The 23,577-nt window shown below is 32.8% G+C and overlaps 1 protein-coding gene across 1 annotated transcript; it reads right to left on the minus strand.

Annotated features, from left to right (window-relative positions):
• Positions 1-1,033: 1,033 nt before the first annotated feature.
• Positions 1,034-2,319, minus strand: LOC131028982 (protein EPIDERMAL PATTERNING FACTOR 2). The gene is made up of 2 exons (XM_057959357.2): positions 1,829-2,319; positions 1,034-1,504 (listed from the first exon to the last, which is right to left on the minus strand). Exons 1-2 carry the CDS (start codon positions 1,908-1,910, stop codon positions 1,272-1,274), a joined length of 315 nt encoding a protein of 104 aa, XP_057815340.2. The 5' UTR covers positions 1,911-2,319; the 3' UTR covers positions 1,034-1,271.
• Between the last annotated feature and the right edge of the window lie 21,258 nt (positions 2,320-23,577).

Here is a 23,577-nt window from a genome sequence, read left to right on the forward strand (position 1 = left end):
CTCTTAGAGTTTACTTAATCTATTTACCTTATAAATTTCTTGAACTTTGGAGGAAAATATCTGAAATTTAGAGTTACAAAAAAAATCTATTTATCTTATAAATTTCTTGTTCCTGAATTTTTTTCAATCATATTATTAAAATTTTTAAGAAATTAATTTTTTGGTAAAATTATATATATTATATTTCTTGTTGTTTTTGCAAAATATTGAGTTCATAAAAAGAAAATTTATGATTGTAAATTGCAAAGATTTTTTGTTGTCTTGTAGATAAATATTCTTAATAAATATAAAATATATCTGAATTTTTTATTTGTAAAACAATCTTCTGAAAAAAGGTTCTTAAATTTTACCATACACCAACTACTAAACAAAAAAACACAAATAATTTGTATAAATATTTGTGTAGATATGATAAAACTCCAATCTAAACTAAAAACCTCAACATTAACAAGCTGGTATATAGCTTTAGAATGACAACAATAATCCTTGAAACATGAACAAAGATATATACAATATTTGAGTCTATTTGTGTCAGCTAGTTACCTAAAATTGTGTGACAAAAAAACAGGAAAAACCAAAAATTTCTAAGACAACAATATAGTTATTAATTGATCCATTTAGAATCATTAAGATGTCATATATGTCATATATGATATATATATTGGAGTTTTGGAACCATCTATTTATTGTGAGGATGTTCTCATTTTAAATTAATCACACAAATATATTCTAATTATAAATTGTTTTCATATTATAAATTCTACTTATTGTCATAATTTAAATTCTTAATAATCTATAGTCAAAAATTTATATATTGTAAATTTTAATTTGATCTGAGTGAATGTATGAAAGAAATCAGTTATTGTTCCTAATTACAATTTTAGAAAATAATATAGAATTTCTTGAAGGTAGGTAAATGGTTTCCTAAATTTTAAAACGGAAGATGAAAGCAGAAATAGAAATATAGAATATTATTCTAAAATAGATTATGTTTAAGGATCCAACGGAAATAAATAAAATATTCTAACACAAATAGATAAAAAATATGTCCATTCATAGTCTTTGAAACCCTTCCAGTTTAAAAAATATTTTAACCTGCAATTGGTGATGGGAAGAAACAAAATACAAAGACAAGGTTTGCTACCATGTATAAAGCTTGCCCCAAAAACGAAAAAACAAAAGCTACACTAATAAGTCGTGTGTGCAATACAAAATTTGGCTACATGCTATGATACAACACAAGTTGAATCTGGTTGAATACACGAAGAAATTTAAGGCCTCGGACGTAAGGAAGGAACAGGGAAAACCTTGCCCTTGCACATGCAGCGATAAGCAATGGGACATGATTCTGCAATGGTGCATTTGAAGCTTACTGTAACTCGTGTACAAGGCAAGCATGATCCACAAGCATGGCTGCAGTCTGGTATGGTTGACCCTGCAACCTCATAATTAATGTTATTTTTTGGAGTACCTCCTTCGTTTTCAGAGTCTTTGGCTCTATTTTCTGTAAATACAGGGGAAAAAACATCAGACAGTTTGAAATTTCTATGAAATCTATGAAACTAAATATAAATTGAAGGAATTTAAGTTATTTTGAAATGAAATTGAAACAACTTTAGACAGTTATTGTAAAATAACTATCAACTCTTCTTTTCCTCATCGTGATGAAGATCATCATGAGTGTGATTGAAATCTGATTATAAGAAAAACTTAACACAGATATTTTCAAACGCGTACTAACTCATTCGCCTCAGGGTCAAAATTTTGAAAATCATGCTAACTCAAATGATATAAACTGTAAAAAATCATATAAATGCTAATGTTTTACCAGGACCAGCAGGGATGAGAGTATTGGCAGCTGCAAACGGAAGAAAGAGAACAAGAAAAAAGATTGCGATTTTCGTCTTCATATTTTTTTCCTTCTGCTTTGAATATGAGCAGCTCACGAAATAAAGAGTATCGAGGTGTAAAGCTAGTTTAAATCAACGAAGAAAGCGGACGAAGAATAGGAAAGATCTCTGCCTGCTTTATTGAGGGAGAAAACGTTCTAGAATTTAATGTGGATTGGTGGAAGACTCACATGAAATCTCATTTCTCAGGTTTGTTCTGCAGCATCATTAAATTGGTCTGTGCTTTAAATAAGCTCACGTGTGCAATGGATTCTCACTTATTACGTGAAGCTTTAAAGAACCTCGTTACCTTGTTTTTAATGCCTCATTTTTATATCAATTTATTTCAAAGAAGTTATGGCGCCACAAAGACCACCTGAGAAGCTTAAACTAATTACAGGCAGTCCATCACTTCTAATTACATTTTGCTGTCGGTTTCTCTTCGTCATTTGCAGATCTAAATTCTTCTCTAATGAGCATTTTTAAGCAGGCGAATATAATCCATGAATTTGCAGATCTAAATTCGTTTTTTGTGAGCACTTTTAAACAGGTAAATTTAAGTCACGAATTTGCAGATCTAAATTTTCTTTTAGTGAGCTATTTTAAGCAGGTAATTTTAAATCTTGAATTTGCAGATCTAAATTTAAATTTTGAATTTGAAGATTTAAATTTGAATAATAAATTTACTGATCTAATTTCCCTTTTAATGAACATTTTTAAGAAGGAAATCAAATTCATTATGATCTAAATTCTCTTTTAGTAAGCATTTTTAATCAGCTGAATTTGATTTTCATATCTAAATTCCCTTCTAGTGAGAAATTTTAAGCGGGTGAATTTAATTCGTGAATTTGCAGATGTAATTTCCTTTCTACGGATCATTTTTATGCAGGTGAATTTAATTGGAGAAAGAAAGATTTCAGAGATCAATGTCTTGAATTTCGAAGGCTGGTCAAACTTGCTTCCTATTCGAGGATTCCTGACTCGAATTAAATTTGTACGTTATCTGCACTGTAATTCCCGTGAAATAATTATTTGAAATCGAGCCAAAGAGCGCCTTATTTTGAAATCCAATTGCATTAAAGCTTGTACATGCTTTTCCTATGTAAGTGAGTAAGTTCGAGAGTATTGTAGAATATTCACAACAGCGGGTAAACGTTGTCCTCTGCCAATTTGCTTGGGACTCTGGCTTTGAAATTGATGCCCTTTACAGATTTGCCTTCACATTTATTTATAATTTTATGTGTACAGGGTAAAAAACAGTAACTCATTTATATTAGACGCCACACAACTTTGTGAATTATGAAGAAGATAGTTTCTAAAACAATCCAGTCACCAGTAGAATTGATTGATAGAATTTGGTAACCTTCAGATTTAAATTTCGATAGGACTTGGGAGTAATGCAGAGAAGTTAGTGAATATGCGAAACTTATCGGGTTTCAATGACTAAGTTGGGAGGTCTATTAGAAAGCTCACGGTGTTGTGTGGTATTCTAATTTTATTTTTTTAAAGTTAGGATATATTTTTATCAAGTTTATTTGTTGATTGAGTATTATTTAACATTATATGGATTTAAATTAGTTTACAAATTGTATAAAAAGATTTATTATTTTGTTGTGATTTTTATGATATTTAATATTAAGATATTTGATATTTGATATTTTTATATGAAGATTCAAATATTTAAATTTGTCAACATTAAACATTGTATAGTAGATAATTATTTATTAAAAAAAATAAGGATTAACATTTATTATTTTTCATAGTTAAACATACTATAATGTATCTTGATATCGTTATGTAATTTATTTTTAATTCCAACATTTCAATTATTTTTCAAGACTCTGTTTAAGAAATTAAAAGATAATGATATACTTCTTAAGTTGCCTGCATTGCTCATTAAATGAAAGAAAATAGAGTAATAATTTGTAATGTGAAGAAAGTTGGTCATGTCATCTTCAATAGCTATACTTAAACCAAATCCTTCATTTGTAACTTCAACTGGCTTGACACATTGAATCAGAAATTTGATAGCTTGTTCACCTTCTGTGCTCTAGCTTTGTCCACAAGGAGTGAGGAGGACCCAAAGGGGGCCATAAGATAAGAAAGATCTACGAAAGTAGAGAAGCTAATGCAATTGTGGGTGGACTGTATAATGAAGGGTTGTCCGACCATGCATCCTAACATCAAAATGCACACATATACCACATAGATCCCATTGAAAAGACAACACATTCTCATTTATTTAATCTTGCTTGATTATCACCAAGATTACAACTTTTGACTTTCTTGCAATAAGCCCTCTTACATGCTGGGACATAACTATTTCATTACACATACGATGACAATTCAAATGTTCATGGAATACACTATAAAGTAAGCTTGGAATTACACATGCTACTCTAAATTTCTCCACTATACCACATTACTATCTCCCTCAAGATTGCAATCCACATCATGCGCCCTATTCTCTACTCACAATCTCTTCTCGAACCTCACAATTTCACTCTGCTTCCTTTCTACCTCTTTGCTTCTTCCCTCACCTCTTTGATTTCTTTCTTTCAATCTAAAACTTATTATATATAGCATCCACAAGTTTTTCCAATAATTTATCACCATATAAGATGGCAAAAAGCCCAATATCAAATGTAACATATTATTGACTAGAAATAATAAAATTACAAATTAAAAGACCATAAAATGGAGAACCTCCTCTTAGGAAAAGGGCATTGTACACCTTATACAAGAAATAATTATTTTAATTGTGTAAAATAAATGTTTACTCATGGTGCTTATTTATGAGATGTTTTTAGCCTCATTAAATATTTATTGGAGTCCACTTGTAAATTTGTATGTAACATTGATTAGATATTTTGTGTGTGTTTTGCATGGATCTAAAAGGTGTGAGAGGTTAAAAATGAAATAAAATTTGACCTATTTTGACCAATATAGCATGTAAGTGAAAAATGCCCCTTCCCTCCTTACTATCATATGACATTATGGAAAAAAATTAATTAAATATTAAAAAGATTATTGGGGGTGGGGATTTATAGGCCCTTGTACCTTACGTGAATTTTTAGTATCAATTGGTAAATTGTAGGCGTAGTATGAGGATATCAACCTTGGCTAGACCCTAGTAAGCTCTTAATCAAACCTTGATTGGTAAAGAATATCCCCCAATCTCAAGCCCTTGGTTGTGTGGGGCCAAGTGTAGCCCCTATGGGCTACTAAAAAAGATTTAAATATAAATATGATAAAACCTATTTAGGGATCCACCACCACCACCACTAGATAGATGATTGTGCACAATCAACAAAGTGTCATTGCTACCACTACACTACCTAGGCATCCCCATTGATGTTAGTGATAGCATTGAATGCTAATGTTAGATGTACAAAAGGTATCTTGGCCCCTCTTTTAAGTATAATAGAGTATTTTTTTATTATGAGCATAAACTTCACCCATTGTATATTTTTTGTTGGCAATTTTTTATTTTTGTCTAAATTTAGTGTCATGAAATTGATATTGCTTTGAAATTTAGTTAATAGCTTATGCATTTCACATACAAAATTAAGTTTCTTATTTTGAATAGGTGATACAAAGCATACATGCAGTGTACTACATACTACATTTTCACTTGGATAAGTGGTGAGAGGATTGTACTCTTTTGAGCGCTTGTAGGAGCTTAGGATTTAGGGTGTGATTATGTGACCATCTAGATGAATTGGATGGTAAAAATTTTGTGCGAGTGCATATTTTTATGATACCTATGTGATGATAGATTTGGATTTAGACATTTTACTTCTTGATACATGTTTACAAGTGTTGTTAAAGTTTTGAATTTGATGGAGATATGTACAAAAGTCATCTATTATTTTAAGGGCATGGTTAATATGCATGTGAGACCTAGAGTCGTAGTTTAATAAGATTTGAGTAAAGGTACAATAATGGTGATGATCTTATGGTATCATTTAAGTTCATGGCTATTTTTAATCAACCAGCTAGAAAAAACACCTGCCCACATATCTATTCTTGATCTTTTGCACATATCGCCTCTCACAAGGCCATCATTGATAAAGATTTAAAAGAGATCTCTATTCCTATTGACCTTAATATAGACCGATTTCAAGCCATGGTGGGACACATTTCTTCGCCTCATTCCCTAGCATTCACCAAGCATGATGGTGTATCCACACAACAAGGTCCTAATGCACCACTGCACATTGAAGCCTTCATCCACAAACACTAAACAAAATAGGTCTTGATGGATGGAGGAAAGGGTCTTAACATGTGTACCTTAAAATTGATTATAGCATTGGGGTTCTCTAAAGGGGTTATGGATTCCAAGAAGGGGATTATGATAAAATCCTATGATGATGATAAGCGTTCATCTAAGGGGTATATCACATTTTTCAGTAGAGTTGGGCCAGTTGTGAAAGATGTGGTTTTCTAGGTTCTAAAACTTAATCTCACATAGAATCTCCTCCTAGGCCTTCCCTAGATTCATGCCATGCAAGTCATGGTTTCCACTTTACATCAATGCATAATGTTTCCACACAGTGGGGTCGAGGTTACTATTCTTGATGATTTGAACCCTTATATTTATTGCAACAACATCAGGGCAAAACCTAAAACAACCATACCCAACAATCAAGAGGTTGTCCCTTTCACTTTCTACATTGATCCAGAGACACTTTCAAAACCCTCTAGGTCTCTAAATCCAGCCAAATTGAGATCAAGGCTACTATCAAAGAACCAGGGATGGGGGATTATAGCATACAACAATCAATGTACATTAGATAATTAATGCTCCCCTCAAAACTATGACAAAGCACAAGTATCTTGACAAGTATCAAAAACTATGATCAAGTAGAAGCTAACTACATTTACTAAATGGGGAGAGATGGAAGATAAAGACCTCTTTAAATGGTTATACAAAGATGAAGAGGAACATCTAGAGAAAGAAAAACCTTAGGTCAAACTACCTGTGGAGAGATATGGTAAAGGTTTCACATATGGAACACATGGGATATGATGGTTGTGGTCCCATTTCACTATAGAAAACAAGGTATTATGGAACCTCTTCAACCCCAACTTGTAACTAAGAATAAAAGAAACAAAGGGTTGGGATTCACACCATTAAAATTGGATAATGCTAATACTAAGCCCCTAGCAACAAGAGAATCTCATGATGAAGTTTCTTGGGAGGATAAACATGAGGATGATCGCTCATGGATTGATATTTTTTGGGATTTGGATGCCTCTATGTCTCAAGGTTTAGCACATAAACCATAAAAGTCGATGATCTTGAGTATTAATTGTGATTCTAGTAATGTGGAGAAGCAATCTGGAATTTCTCTTTCATCTACAGAGGTTGAGTATCGAGAATCTAATAATGCTACTATTAAGGCTATTTGGCTTCAGAACATTCTTACTTGGTTTGGCATTTCTTTCTAGAAGTCTACAATCATTTTTTGGTACAACTAGAGAGGCATAAAGATCTCTCACAATCTGATCTATCATTAGAGGACCAAACACATTGAGATTCACATGCAATATATTTTGGATCTAATTCATGAGAATATCATTGATCTCAAGTATTGTCTAAAATCTTATTAAATTGTAGATATCTTCACCAAACCCTCCATTAAGAGAAAGTTCCTTTATTTACGAGCTTTGATGGGGTGAGATAGGGGTGCGATAGGTGTCCATTTTTATGTGGCTTTGCAGCCCTCTTTAGTATCTCTCTTTCGAGGGGTGTTCCTTCTCTTTTGTCAAGTGGTGGGGTGGGGGCTTCTTCTCTCTGGGAAAAAATTATTGTGCATGGGTAGCTTATATGGTCTCATTTTCTGAGACCCATAATATTTTCACCCACCTAAGCTACGCTTAAGGGGGGATGTTAATGTAGATTTTTATTTCCTAGTTGGTTATTTATTTTCCTATTCCTAGGTTTATCCTACACTTTTAATTAAGCTTGCTTAAGATTAATAAAGTGATTATTAGTGTAAGTGAGTGCAAGGTGTCAACATCTTCCATGGGACTTACACTTGCTTATTTTAGGCTTTATGGTGGTCTCTTCTGATTGTTTGTATTTTTCACTTCTCCCCTCTCTCATTTTCTATATATACTCACTCCTAGATAATCATGGTATTCCATTCTATTGTATTGTAATTATTTTTAGCATATTTTTCTCTTGCATTCTCCAAATACTAATTTTCTTCTTTAGCATTTGCAGTTCTCTCTTAGAGTCTAACTTTGTATTCTTGTTTTGATCTTGTATCATTTGTATTAGCAATTTTATTTCTATTAATTTTCACTAATTATTCTGGGTTATTCCTCTTTTCAAATTATTTAATAGTAGTTGCTTTTGAAATTAATGTAGAGACTATACCAGTAGTTCATTTAGAAATCGTAAGAAAAAATAGCAATTAATGTGGAGAGGTACTCAGTAGTGCAATTAGTTGTTAGTGATATTCAACATTTAGTATGCTTGATTAGGCATTTTATTGGGGATACATTAAGTTATTTCTTATGTTATTTTGACATATAGCAAATTTAGGCCACTTTGCATGAAAAAGCATTAGTTTTACATATATTTCCAATCAATTTTAAATATTTCATAATTGTGGGAGATTATTACGCATTGATTTATAGGGAGCCTTTCATTGTTTCCTTTGACATGTTAGTTTTTTGCAAGGAGAAAGTCATTAAATGGAATGGCAATGTCTATTACTCTTTCCTCTAGGAAGGATTTTTAGTGTAATTGTTAGAGCAACATGTCATTTTCTATTTATGTCTTAATTTTCCATAGCTATGGCGAATTACCATGTATTAGGAAACAGTGGGTGAATAGAGTTAGAATGATTCTTCTTGTTACAACATTTTTTATTTAGGTAGGGGTGACCCTATGGTGAAATGGTGGGGCTTCTTGCTTGTAGTGCCTACAACCAAGCTTCAAACCTTGCAGGGTTACTCTCTACCATGTAAATCATTTAGAAGCCCCCAAGATCTTGTATCTTGATTAACTCATGGGGATGTGAAGTGAGGCATTTGCATTCTACCTAGCTTAACCCCTGTTAATGGGGCTCTAAAGGATTTATCTTCCTATAAACCCTAGAGAAGGAGTTCAATGGGTTGCCCCTAAGACTGAATGGATAAAAATAAACTTTGATAGAGATTCTAAAGGAAATTCAAGGCCAAGCAGAATTTGATGTGTGGCTGGAGACTAGTTCAAGAATTTTCTTGTAGAAATCATAATACAACTAAGAGATAGCCTATAATATTATAAAATTTAGAGCGACATATACCGAGTTGTAAATGGCGATGAATTTGAAAGTCAAACAAATTCACTTGGAGAGGGATTCACTAATCAGTGTTAATGCTATTAGACAAAACTACGGACCTAATTGGCAACTTTCTCATTGGCTAAGACCGATCAAGGAGGAAATAACTAGCATTGGAGAGATGAAAATATTACATGTTTAGAGGGTGGGTAATGATGTAACAGACAAACTAGCCAAATTGGCAACAAAGAGGGAGAAGGAAATCACACCTAGGTAGGGGTGACATGGGAATAAGGTAGAATAATAATTATTATATGTGCCCTAAATCTACAAAATCATTCAAGATATGAAGTAATACTTCCCACGAAGAATAATCATATAGAAGTGAAGTTGGTATTTGAGCATGGCATATTAGGAGGATGGATGAAGGACGGGGGATGGCCAAAGAACATACATCACCAAGAGAAATCTTGAATGGACAACACCATCAAATCAAGGCATAAGGAGGGTATGTAAATAAGAGACTGTCAGTATAAGGACACACGTTGTCAAAAAAAGGTGAGAGAGAATTTAGAATGATGGGATGACCAATGTGTGTTATACCATGTTTTGAGTTAGTGATGAACTAGCAAATATTATTAACAGATCATAAATTGAGGTGTGTGAAAGGATTCATCAAGATAAATTCCATCATAAGAGGGTGGTTTGGTGGTTTTTGGCCAATATATTATTAACTAAGCGTGCCTAGAAAACAATGATGATGCTAGAAGGCAAGCGAGAAGATAAAGACCTAGGTGGCGATGCAAGACTCATTTGGAATTGCCACTTTGAGTAGATAACACAATAGGAAATGGACATGATGCTTCCGCTTGAATTGACCAAGAGACAAATGTCAGTTTTTGGGGAAGTAACAAATAAGAGGATGGTGATCATTTTATCAATGTGGCGCCCTCTGGTTCATCATGTTGTCAAGGTGGTGTTGAGACCAGATTTTTTCATGGCCTATCATTGTCATAGAGTTAACACTGGCATTGCGATAATGCTCTTCACAATGTTGTTGTATATAAGGGTGACGTAGGTCATAGCAAAGAAGATGTGTCAAATGCTCTTCAAAAGTAGCTTTGTGGGACAAATTGATGTTGCCCTAGACAATGTAGATGGCATTTTTATTGTTCCTTTGTTGGCATTATGATGCATTTTATATGACCGATGAAATGGTTGTCATTGTTGGAAACATCAACTTCTAAGTCTCCACAGTTCATTGGTAAAGGAGTAAAGGTAACCGGTGAAGAACAAGAGTCCTTATTCCTATCAATAGTGAGTAGACCGATATATAGGGGTTAATTGGCTAAGCAGTGACTAGACTGGTATACAGGGGTTAACCGGCTAAGCAGTGACTAGATCAGTATATAGGGGTTAACTGGCTAAGAAGTGAGTGGACTGGTATACAGGAGGTAACCAGCTAAGTAGTGAGTAGACCGGTATATAGGAGGTAACCGGTTAGGCAGAATTAGACTGGTACATAGGCGACAATCGACAATATAGGAGTCTCAACCGATAAACTTTGAAACATCCAGATAACATCCAGTTGAACTGGAAGTCTTCCCTTTTCAACCGGCGAGCTTATCGGCATGACCGGCTATCTTGGCTAATATTCCTGGAATGATTTTTGGAGAGTAATTTGAGGTGTGATAACAGATTTTTGAATTTGATTTTTGGAGGGAAAGTTGGTGCCTGAAAAAGATTTGTGTGAATGTAAACAGGGGGAGTAGAATAGAGTACAACAACTAGAGGTATGAATCGGTGAAGCCGACACCGATCAAAAGAACAAAGCATGCAAAGTGGATCTATGAGACAGAGGTAGTGTCATCAGACAGATCAATCATCTTTGTTTCCTTCTAACAATTGCAGCATTGTAAATCCCTTAACAGGTTGAACCTTAACCGGTTCTTTATGTAAAATCTCTTAACCGAGTCACTTTAGATATGAAGTTGTAAAATCCTCTAGCAAAGTGAACTTTAACAGGTTCTGAGGCATTCTTAACCAGATACCAGTCACTTCTAACAAGGTGATGTTCTCAGAAAGAACTGGTTGTAAGCTCTTAACAGGGCACTCTTTTTCACTGCAATAAAAGAGATTGTGGGTTATCCCCACCATGGTTTTCTCCCTCTAACCGAGGGTTTCCACGTATAATTTCTAGTGTTATGTGATGCTTATTTGTGCATGAAAAACTCTTTTCTTTGATGTTCTTTGCTTTCATGATTTATGCAATGTTTAAGTTAATTTGGAAGGATAGTTGCAGACCGGTCAGTTTGATGTTTGAATTGTGTATAAATTATTTTGACTGATTCACCCCCCCCCTCTCAGTCGCTAGTTAATACTAACATCCTTTATTGTAGAATTATTATATGTCGAGGGGCCAAGGTGGGGAAGTGATGAAGTTTCTACTAGTCCAAACCTTGGAACTGGAACTACCAAAAGGACGATGGAATAAAATTTACCGAAGCATTACTTTTTTGCAATGTCTAGCTAGGATTATGGATTTCTTAGGGAAAGGATGGGTGAATGAGTATATGAGAGATGAAGTCTTGTTGGAGGAAAATGAAGAGGAGGTTAATGACTTGAACTTAGAGCTCTTTATGCAAGGCAAGGAATGATAGGAGAATGACAAACAAGACATAGAAGAAATGCCAATATCATATGAAAAGGTTCTAGCAAAGGTGACAAAGGTTTAGAATATTACAAACCACTAGACACCACCAAACCAACCTCTTATGGCTCAGAGTGTCTAGTAGTGACAAAGGTTCTAGCAACCAAAAAGATAAGTATAGATGAGGAGGACTAGCACCGGTATGTGAATTTTCTCTATTTATACTTCAATTCTCTTTTTTTTGTTATTACTAATATGCATGAATGTATAGGATGTATTCTATTAGCATTTTTTCTAAGGTGACAAATATAATATAGGTTAGAATATGTCTCCAATTTTGGGCAATGGAGATCAATATGGTAGATATGGATAGTGTTTTCCGTTATCATCACTCAAGATTGTCCAGGTGGAGAATAGGTAGGGATAAGTTTGTATAGGTTTAGCTGCATCCACCTTATGTGACTCACAATGGATTATTGTCTATTCTAGGATAGGGTTGGGATGGAACTTCTAGAGATGATAACAAATAGTGTTATTGGAAAATGGATGTCAAGGGTTTTTTCATATTAATATAATGGGTGTTGCCCCTTGGCAGCTATTAAATTACCAAAACAAAAACATTTATGCATCAGATGTCTACAAATATTACAATTGTAAATTAAAAAATGGTTGGGTTCAAAAAGGAGCGGGGAAATTGATGTGAAACATCTTGCAAGAAAAGAGCTGCTTATTTTTTAATGCTAAATTTACAATAATTATGTCTATGGAGTATAGCTCCATTATCACTTTTCTTTAATATGCAAATAAATAAATAAATAAAATTAGTAAAATAAATATTATTTTTCAATTCTGAATTGATTCATTCCAAGCTTTTGAACAAGAAAATTAACTAGACTAGCACCATATAAATCAAACATAATTATTCCATAATCATATAAGCCATATATTTAATTTTATGTTATTGTACTCTATTTTAGGATTTATGATTCAAAAATCCTTTATTATTTCATTCATAATAAATTGAACATACATCACCAAGGAAATTGTAATAACACACACTAATCATGTATATTGCAATTTGATTTGAAAGTTGTTATACAAAGCTTGACTTGAGAACTACCTAAGAGAAAACTTGCACCAAATATGTAAAAACTCCATATGATTGATGTAGTCAATGCATATCAATTTCTTGATATACTTGACAAAATCCAACATCCCGTATTCAAGTTTCTAAAACTTATCCAAGTAACAATTCTCAGCTCAGGGTCATGGCATCAAAGTACCTTTTCCTCTCAATCAAGACCCAAATTTGGTCCTCACAATGGTCACATCAAGGGAGCTGGAATTTAGGTCCTATATCAGCCTTCTCCAAAAGTTCAAATAATTTTTTGATGCTTAAGTATAAAAGGAGACCTACCCCTCTAATTTGAAGGCTATGATGTCTAAGAACCTTAAGATTTTGAAATTCAATTCAAGTGAGCAAGCAATCAAGCACCCATCAAGCAACAAAGAAGAATTTTAGTCAGGTTCAAGCCTTCAAGATGGCATCCATGGTAAAAATTCTACGAAGGCATTCCACATGACACCCTAAAACCCTTGTGTAAGGATTCAAGCAAGCTTCATCAAGGTATACACTTAAATTATAAGCAATCAATTTCAGATCTAGCCTTTCCCTCAAAAGGAAAGCATCTTATTGAAATTCAATTCTATTTCCTTTACAATTATCATTTCAATTTCAAGGTTAATTCCTAAACCGGGGATTGACCCAAAGAAAACCCGTATCCACAACCCCTTTTCCTCTCTTTTTGTGTGTAAGAAATTGAATCGGGAGCTATGATTGAAGATTCTGGCAAAATTGAAGATGACGAACAAGTTCAAATTTTGAAGGAGTGAAAAGCGAAGGACCAGGGTGACCTACCACCACAGTCCTAATAATTTTCCCAATAATCTGACAGTAGATCTAGTGTGTCTTCCTAATCCAGAAAAGATCCCACTTGCCCGTCAAAGAGTCACAAGACAAGGGCGACCTACCACCATGACCCCGACAATTTTGCCTTAATTTCCAACAACAGGTTTTGATCCTCTTCTTCTGCTCAGATCTCCGTCCATGGCTCTATCTGAAATTTGTACCATTTTATTATTACTATTTTATTTCAATTATCAATTACTTAGCCCTGAACTTCACAATTTACATCCAAATTCAACTCAAAAAGGGGGAGGCGAACAAATAAGTAAACATAGTTGGTATATTAGTCCTTTTCCTAACTAAATTGTGGCTAGATCTATTGGATTTACCTCTCTTCTAATATATTGGTCTATTAGGTAAGATTAGCGGTTTTATTATCTTAATTGGTGAAACCCTAATTTTGCCTGAGCACCAACACATTTTGGTGAACCCGTCTTCTTTCATGCTTATTTCTTATTTATTATCTGAAATCTAATTTGTATGCACTTAAATATTCATGTTTACACTCATAGGTCATGTATGCAATTGAATTACATAAATTTAGTGGTTGAATTCATAAAAACCCTAATTTATTCTTCTAAATTTGACTTGTGGCCTGCATATTTTCTCAATTGCATTTTTTAGATCTGATTCTTATGAGGTATTATGGTCAGATTTAGAGACATCTAATATTCAACATCATAATTTGCATTGTTTAATTCATCGATTAATCAATCATTTTACAAAGGAATTGCATTGTTTAATCATTGTTTCAAATCTTTGCATTCAATTTTTCCTCTTTCTACATGATTTTTGTTACCCTTATTCCTACATATAATATTCTAGCACGAAAAGAAGTTATAGACTCAGGACTTCCCAAGGTTTAAACACTAAGGATATGGAGCCTCAGTTGACTAACATTTTTCATGTGAATGTTGGTGCTTGGAACAAATCACATCACATATCACGATTCACCTTATACCTCTCATGATGAGGATGAATCACTAACTAGGGTTACTATTGACCAATTAGAGAAGATTGATAATAAATTTGAAAATCTTAAACAATGGATGGGTCAAAAATACCTAGATAGTGAGGCAATCCCCTTGATTGAAGAATTGAAAAGAATGGTGCAAAATGATAAGTTAGGTGTGGATTTGTTGTGTGGCCTTTCTCATATTATTGATCCTAATATTATGCCAATCAAAATTTGTGAAGTTCAAGTGGTTACTCTCAACCCAATAGCCAAGTTAACCATTCCATTCCTATGCCTACATCCTTGTCCAATGTACCTACATTTACATCTTCTATCATGACTACTTCCACACAAAATGTTAATCCTACACATGTTCATCATGGGGGAAAACCTATTAATCAATATTCTTACGTACCTCTTTCTATGAGTCTTCTATTTATTTTATAACCATCTCCCATGCCAACATACAATAATGCTCTCCCTACTTATTCTCAACTGCTACCTGCTTACAATAATGTTACTCCTACATCACAATCCAATATTTCCAATTCAAATCCATCCATCGAAACAACTATTAATAACCTAACTCAAGCTATTTCATCCTTACAATACCAATTAGCTTATTTAACTCAATCCAAATTCAATTTTCCCACATTTGATGTAGTGAGTCCACTATATGATGAGATTGTTCATGCAATTCCTCCTAAGCACTTGGAAACTCCTCAATTGGAGTTATACAATGGAAAAGGTGACCCCTTGACTCATGTGAAGACATTTCAAACCTTGTGTAGTGATTTTTCTCATGATCAAAGACTCATGGAAAAACTATTTACTCGGACCTTTAGAGATAAAGCCTTGTAAAGGAATTTTTCTTTGTTTCCATATTCCATTACTTATTTTCAACAATTGGATAATGCTTTCATTCAAAAAATTCAAAATAGCATTGGTCCTAAGATTACTTTGACTGATTTGATTCATTGTAAGCAAGGAGTTGAAGAAAAAGTGACTGATTTTATTGGTAGATATAAACATTTTCATTCATAAATTACTTATCTTGTGTGTGATCATGATGTTCAGATAATTTTTATTGCTAATTTACAAAATTATATTAGAGGTAAGCTTCTATTTTTTGAGTTTACTTCTTTTACGCAATTGTCTGCAGCAGTTCATAATTATCAACTTTAGGTGAGTCAATTTGAATCATCTTCTACAATGTCTCTAGTTGATAACAATGAGAGTGTTCAACAATAGGTTATGAAGTTCAAACACAACAAAGGGTTCAGCAAGATAAATTGACAACATAAACAATCAAGTGGTAGCCACGACACCAGGTGTGGCCACTTTATCAAAATACTTTACAAAAGAATTAACTCCTCTTTTTGAGTCTTTGCATAGTATAACGTTGAGGTTTATGGATGATACTACATTGCAAATTCCTCCCATTGAATCAATTTACTATTCTAAACCATTGCTAGATTCCAATGATCCTAAAGCTTTTTGTCAATATCATCATCTACCAAGTGAGGAATAAGATTCAAGACTTTATTGATAACAATAAAATATTCATAGATGGTGTCAATGACAAAGGGAATAAGTTTGTAGCTCCTCCTAATGAAAACCTCCAAATACTCACAAACTCATTTCCTTCTCATTCTACCAATGTTGATGAGTCTGAGTCACTTGCTTTCTCCCATTATGACCTTGGTGTATAATGAAATAATATTGTAAACCTCATTAAAAAACCTAAACCTACAAAGGACCTATGCATTACTTTTAATCAAGTAGTGAGAGTATTGTTGCACTTGATGGCCCATTATATATTACTGTGAATATCAAAGATAAACTCTTACGCAGGATGCTCATTGATCTAGTATGTATGTTGAATGTGATTACTAAAGAAAATCATTTTACTCAACAATTGCATAAAGTAACATATGATAAATCTGATGTTATGGTTAATATATATGATGGTTTTTCTTTTCCTACGATACGTTCTATTACTCTTCTTGTTAAGGTTGGTACTAAGTGCTTAGATATTGTCTTTGTTATTATTCCTACATTGGATCAATTTCATGTGACGTTGGGACATCCTTGGCTCTCCTTCGTGAAATATATCCCTTCTATAATTCATAAATATTAAAAATTCCCTCATAATTACACTATTATAATGATTAATCATAGCTCTTACCAACCTAAAATGGAGCATGAAAATTTCACTCTTGATTACTTTTGGCCTAAACAACCTGAGCCCTTAAAGCCTTGAAATGAAATCATCTTCTTATATTATCAAAAATGGAAAAATGAGATGATAATGGCCTTGAGTAAACCTAGAGACCCTGCACCCATGCATATTCCTCTTCCTCATAATGGACACGATCTTCTTCCTACTCCTTCTATTCCTCCTATATATGCCACAATCCTACCTCCTATGACCTATCCAGGAAAGCAATTGGCAACATGTATCTCTCAACCTATTGGGGTTTCTTTTGTCATTCCACCTATAAGGGAAGAAAAGAAGCATATTGTTGTCACAAAGGATTGTTCCATGAATGCTAAGCTCTAATGCTCAAGAATCCTCTGCAACATGTAAACACCTTTGAGCCTGTGGGTTGGTCATGATGAAGGTTAATCTTCAGATTATAGGTTGGTTCCCTTCTAACACACCTCCTAAACTATTGAAACTTGTTTGGGAAAAGGTTAGAAAGATTGATTGAATTGAAAACTTCAACTATCTGGAGGTGATGCACCTAAAATAATAAGACTTGTTTGCAGCCCTAACTCACAATATTACTTAAAAGAAGGCTTACTCTTTCACAATTCAATTGGAATCATGCGACACGTCAATTTTTCATGAGGAATTAGATTCTAATGTTTTCTTGAAGGAAACCATTTGTTTTAACAACATTCAACTCACTAAAATCAATTATCACAGCTCATAATATGTATCAAACATGATCTTTCTATTTTAACACTATTTTGAATGAGATAAAAATCAAAGCTTCATAGACAAAATCACAAGAGTTTCATCAAACTACCCATCCATAACACTAAAACAAGAAAATTTTGAGAAGGAAATGTTGCTTCTTTATTGAAAAATAAAGGAATTTTATTCTATTACAAATCTGAAAGTATTTTGAAAAACTAAAAATATGTGAGCTACAATTGCTTTGTTCTTTGCTAAGAATGCAAGCTAAAGAAAAAAAACTAGAGAAAAATGAGAAAGAATGAAAGACTTATAGAAGAAGAATTTTGAAAACAATTGAGGGCAAACTGATGATGAATTGCTTCCTTTAAATTGAAAGATCTCCTTGGAATCTGCTTCAATTGGAGGTCTAACCTAGTCATCAACCTTCTATCTCCACTTTGCATGATTAATTGATCTTGGGTCGAATTTGATAAACAATGAGGTAGAAAAATCCTTAGAACTGAAGTAAACAAATTTTAGTTGGGCCCAAAATGCCTCTTAACTGATATATGACCCATGTGGGATCTCAAATTAAACTGGATCTACTACATTTACTTCATAGAGCCTACCTTTTTAGGCCTCTAAATGATGTAAACTCATGTATTCCACCTCCTACTACTATAGATAAATTTAGAATTTCTTGATGACCTCTAAACTGATTAAAATGAATGCTTTTAGGTGTTGTTTGATCTTTAAGTTCATTTAAGTCTTCTCAAGGTTTTGTGTGAGTGTCTTGTAATCTTCCTCAAGGACTTCTCCCAAGCTCTATTTCCTTGGCTTACTCTTGTTACACTTTGTCTCTTCTCTAAACCTATGACTTCTTCTTGAATGTAGACTTGAGATTATCCTCTATGCTTGTACCTATGATAACAATCACTAAACCTTCTTGTGCAAAATAGCAATCTATCTATTCATTGGGCTCTTTTTCCTAAAGGTCACTCTTTGTATTGAGAACTGTGGTTGTTAATCATTATTGACATTGGAATATCCTCGTACAACCTGGGCTTTGTGTATTAGCCTTTGACACCCTCATTGTCCCTAGGTGGGACTATCCTTTGCAAAGACTATAACATTCTAGTGACCTACAAACTTTGACCTTGGACTACTCTCTATGTCCAGGCCTTGATTTGTTTTAGACATTCCTATGTTCTAGCATTCAATCTTTTGTAATAAAACACTGTCTTTGATGTTTGGTAGTCCCCTTGCCTTGAGAATCACAATCTGAAAGCTTTATGACTATGTTTTGGTTGTCATCTTAATAATGACTATCAAAATTATATCCATGCGATTGGCATTGATTGCCATACCTTTGTGATTGTTTAAGAGTCAGAGACCCTTATAGGATTGCTCTGTGGTCACTGTGAAATACCTTAGCTCCTTGTGTTGTTGTTTTAATTAGGTACATAGGGTTATCAAACATTGTTAACCTTGATAAAATATCCCACTTCACATGCCTTGTGCATATACTAACACCATGCACCATGAAAAAATCGTTATCAAACAATCTATATTGTTCTTCATACATGGGACTTCCTCAATGGATGGTTGCATCTTTACATTGGCTATGAATGCTTTGTGAAACCCCCTTTTCTGCACTTTGTCATAAATTTCCCTTTATTTCCTAAAGATTCTTGACTTTATTTTTCTTGCTTTTAACCCTTTCATATCTATCACATTAGCTATGACTGTCTTAATATTTTGATAGCTGCCTCCAAGGTATTTTGATTTCTAACTACCCTAAAACCTAGCTCACTTAAAACCCATCAATAATAATAACTCAAAACTCACATGTTTTTGGTGTTATGACTTTCTTTCTCCATTTGTATGAAAATTTTCCTTGAGACTATCATTTCATGGAGCATGATTATCTTTGCTTATACATTTCAAGGCTTCTACTCACTATATCCATCTTGTTCTTGACCTTTGTCTTTGCTTGAGTCATTGGTTGAATCTATTTCTATCAATGTTTATGGTTTGTACTTCCTTAAATTCTTTCTATCAAGTCATTATTTGTTTTGTTGATCTTGCTACGAACTTCCCCTTGTGAGAAATGAGTATTTACAAAATTCAAGACCATGATATTTTACCATCAATGAACTATGAGGGTAAAAACACAAAGTTGTGTCACATTTTTATAAAGGAAATGGCCAACATTGATTCAACTTTTTAACATTTTTTAAATTGAATCAATAGAAAGTGAATATATGTTTTGAATTTTCTAATAAAATGTATATTTTTTTTGTGTATTTTATGTTTGTAAGTTTTGTTAAAATTTAAAAAATTATTTGAATATATTTTGTTATAAAGTTAATGCTATAATTTACTTGTTGACAAAATACTGAAATTTAAGTTACATGATGCATCACCCTTTATATAGTAAATTTTACCTTTCTTTCTTCAAATTTTTTGTGTATATTGATAACTTGAAACTTTAGTGCAAAAACATATTTTTAACTATTTTTTACGTATATATTTTTTTTAATAAATTTAAAAATTTGCATGTACTGAAATATAACTCTTTCCATTTGGTGTCACCTTTTTAATTAATTATTTATCCAAATTAGAAAAGAATTATATCATCTTGACATAGGCTCTTTTCTCTAGTGCATTTATTTTTTTCAAAAATTTTAAATAAATTTTAGTATTTTTTCTTTACAAGATAATCAACCTTATATTTTAGTGTTGATGACGTACTTTCAATAAAAATAAAAGATAAAATATAAAAACTAAAAAAAAATTTAAAAGATATATATTTTGGAAAATTCACTTATAGATCTATAAAAGAGTTTTTATATTTCAAAAAAAATATTATTTATAAGAGTAGGAGTTGTTGAAACATTGAGTTTTTTAATAAAATAAAATAAAATTGGTAATTAGACTCAAAGTGGTACAAAATATACATTTAGTAGACATTCCAATTTGAAAAGTTGTGGCCTATATATAAGAAAGTTATAATGAATCTTTATAGACCATATGTTGGACTAAAATTAATTTTTAGTTAGAATTACTTAAATTCACTTGTGTTGATAAGTTGGCCTGAAATGTGACACAATTTTGTGCTTTTACCCATGAGCAGACTGCTATTTGTAATTGTGAATTCCCTTTCTCATCATATACTGTCATTTGGCTGCAAACTCAATGTCTTTATTATCTGATCTAGGTGGTTGTGGACTCCTATATCAATTCTTATACAAACAAATATCTTCATGAATCATGAGAATCTTAGTGTATGTTGTTGTAAGCCCTACATATTGGGATCATTGTGATCGTGCTTCCTTGACCTTTAACCTTTGATATCACTATCACTTTGCCATACATAAGATTGACTTTTGAGTGTCTTTTAATGATAGTGATCACTTATAAGCCCCTATACACCTGAGGCAAGTTCAGGATTGCTACACCAAGCCTTGTCTTTCATGTATCTATAGCTACACTTTGCTATTTTCCAAATTCCAATGAAGTATATTTCTTGATATTGCTAGCATCTTATATATATTACCATTGACTTTTCACCTTTTTTCGCCTCTCTAGATTTAGAGCTACTATTGTCATGGCTTGATCATTCTAACTATATTTATAGCTGCTCATACACTATCCATCCTTTCTTGTAGGTTCTATTTGATTATTTTGCTACTTTAATAAAGCTTCATTTGTGCACATGATTGCCTTTTAACCTTCATGAACTGTTTAGGGCAAGGTGCTTCAAGAAATGGCTTCCCTTAGACCTACAATCTCCTATCATTCCTCTATTTATACAAATATTATTTTGACTGAAACAACTTCTTTATAAAAATTATCATGTATCATGACACCCTTCTATGGAATTGTGCATTGTTTTTCCTCTTTTTTTGGAGTGAATGTTGCTCATTATTCTTTTTCCTTTCACCTTCTCTTTGATGTTTGAAGGTGTTGCTCTTATCCTTTTACACAATAAACATAAGAATATACTAAAGTTGCACTTTCTTTCATCAGATAACAACAATTGAAGTGGTGAGGACTATTATGGCTTATCTATTAAAGTCTTTTTTGAAGGCTAAGCAATTTAACCACCGTGATCGTCATGCAAACTGTGTTTGATTGAAAATTTTGTAAACTTGTGAGGTTTACAAAATTGTGGTTCAACCACAATGTGTGATATTATCCTATTTATAAGGGAAGGTTCCCCCTTGCTTGCTTATTGCTCTAAACCGTTTCAAACAAAATTCTAACTTTTAATCATATTCTAAGCTTGGGTGTTACACCATCTCGTTCTCATTTTTCAGAATAGATGTTTATCTTTTTCTCTTTTGTCAAAAATGATATTACAATTAAGAGAAATAATAATTCAAAAAATTACTAAGTTCTTTAGAAACAACCTAGGAGCATATCAATGAAATTTACAAATAACAAAGAAGCAAAGTTTGTATAAAAGCACGAAGTCTTACGTTGTTTCACAGGATGAGAAAATAGTAATGAAGCCCAAAGTCTTCAACACACCATTATCTTATCAACCTTTTTTGATGAATAACCTTTGTAACCTAATATGAACTTTCTGTTAGATAACAAAATAAAGCTCAAAGTCTTTATATTGATATTTACATATAAAATCATACACTTTCACTAATGACAACAAAGTACAGCTCAAAGTCTTTAAATTTTTATACACTTATGATTTCTACTTTTCAAATTCTGAACAGTAACACAATGTCTACAAAAACCAAATTTACTTCACTTTCCAACAATACTTCTACACACTACTTTTACTCAATCACATCAGGTTCTATAACAATAATAACATAAAAACATTCTCACCAAGAAACAAAATGAATTCAATTCAAAGTTTGAATGCAAAAGATGCTTTCCTTTTTTATTGAATTTGCAAGAATTACAAATGAACTCAAAGTTTCACTTTGTTCTTCACTTCGACAGAGTCTATTTGCATAAAGTTAAAAAGATCATATTTACGAAAAGAACCCTCATATATGGGGGAGTAACCAACTATGACTTTTTAAAAATTCAAGTCATATTTGACTTAAGACTTGTGCTAACCTGAAGTGTAAAAATGTACACACAAAAAGGCACCTCGGGTGTCAATTGTACATTACAAAAATGCACCTAAAATAAAAAAATAAAAAATTACTAAGTGTCTTAAGAAACTTCTAGTTCATTTTGATCTTACTTCAAGAACTCTTCAAACTTTTGCAAAGATTCTTTCATCTGAGATTGATCAGTAACTTGAGACTAGCTTGTGACAACCTTGACCTGAGTGATAGAATCTTCCAAACCAACATAACATTTCTTGTGTTTCCTTAGGAGAGATCCTAACTTATCCATAATGACTTGCATATCTACTAGTTTATCAATTGAGGATATAGAAAAGTCCTCCTTATCAACTTATGTGCTGACTAGTAAACTAAACTCTTTGATGATTACATCTACATGAACAGTTTTATGCTTTTCTTTAAGGAATGTAAAAGGAAATTTTGATATTTTTTCCAATGTTTTCCTTTTCTTTATGTGCCTTCCTCATGTCTTTGATGAGTCTCTCCAAAGTGTTCATCTGATGTTCCAATACTTCTCTTTGTTTAATGTACATGTCTCAAGAGGGAAGCACTTTATTATCTACTAGAATATCCAGTTCAAAATCTTCTAACTTCAACCAAGCGTCGAAGATTTTTTCCTATGATTCTAGCTCTTGAGAGAGGAGATCTAGTGTCTTGACAATCTCAGATGTTATATTTTCTAGATTATCAATCAAAGTAACTGCAAAGCTCAATAGATGTGTCCCTTAGTTGAGCATTATATTCATTCATTCTCCTACTTCTCTACTATGAGAGGTCACTCACTTAACTTGCTTTACAACTATGCGAGTGAAATGTGGATGCTAACATAA

The sequence above is a fragment of the Cryptomeria japonica genome, chromosome 10 (assembly GCF_030272615.1).
Source record: "Cryptomeria japonica chromosome 10, Sugi_1.0, whole genome shotgun sequence".
Classification (NCBI taxonomy): domain Eukaryota; kingdom Viridiplantae; phylum Streptophyta; class Pinopsida; order Cupressales; family Cupressaceae; genus Cryptomeria; species Cryptomeria japonica.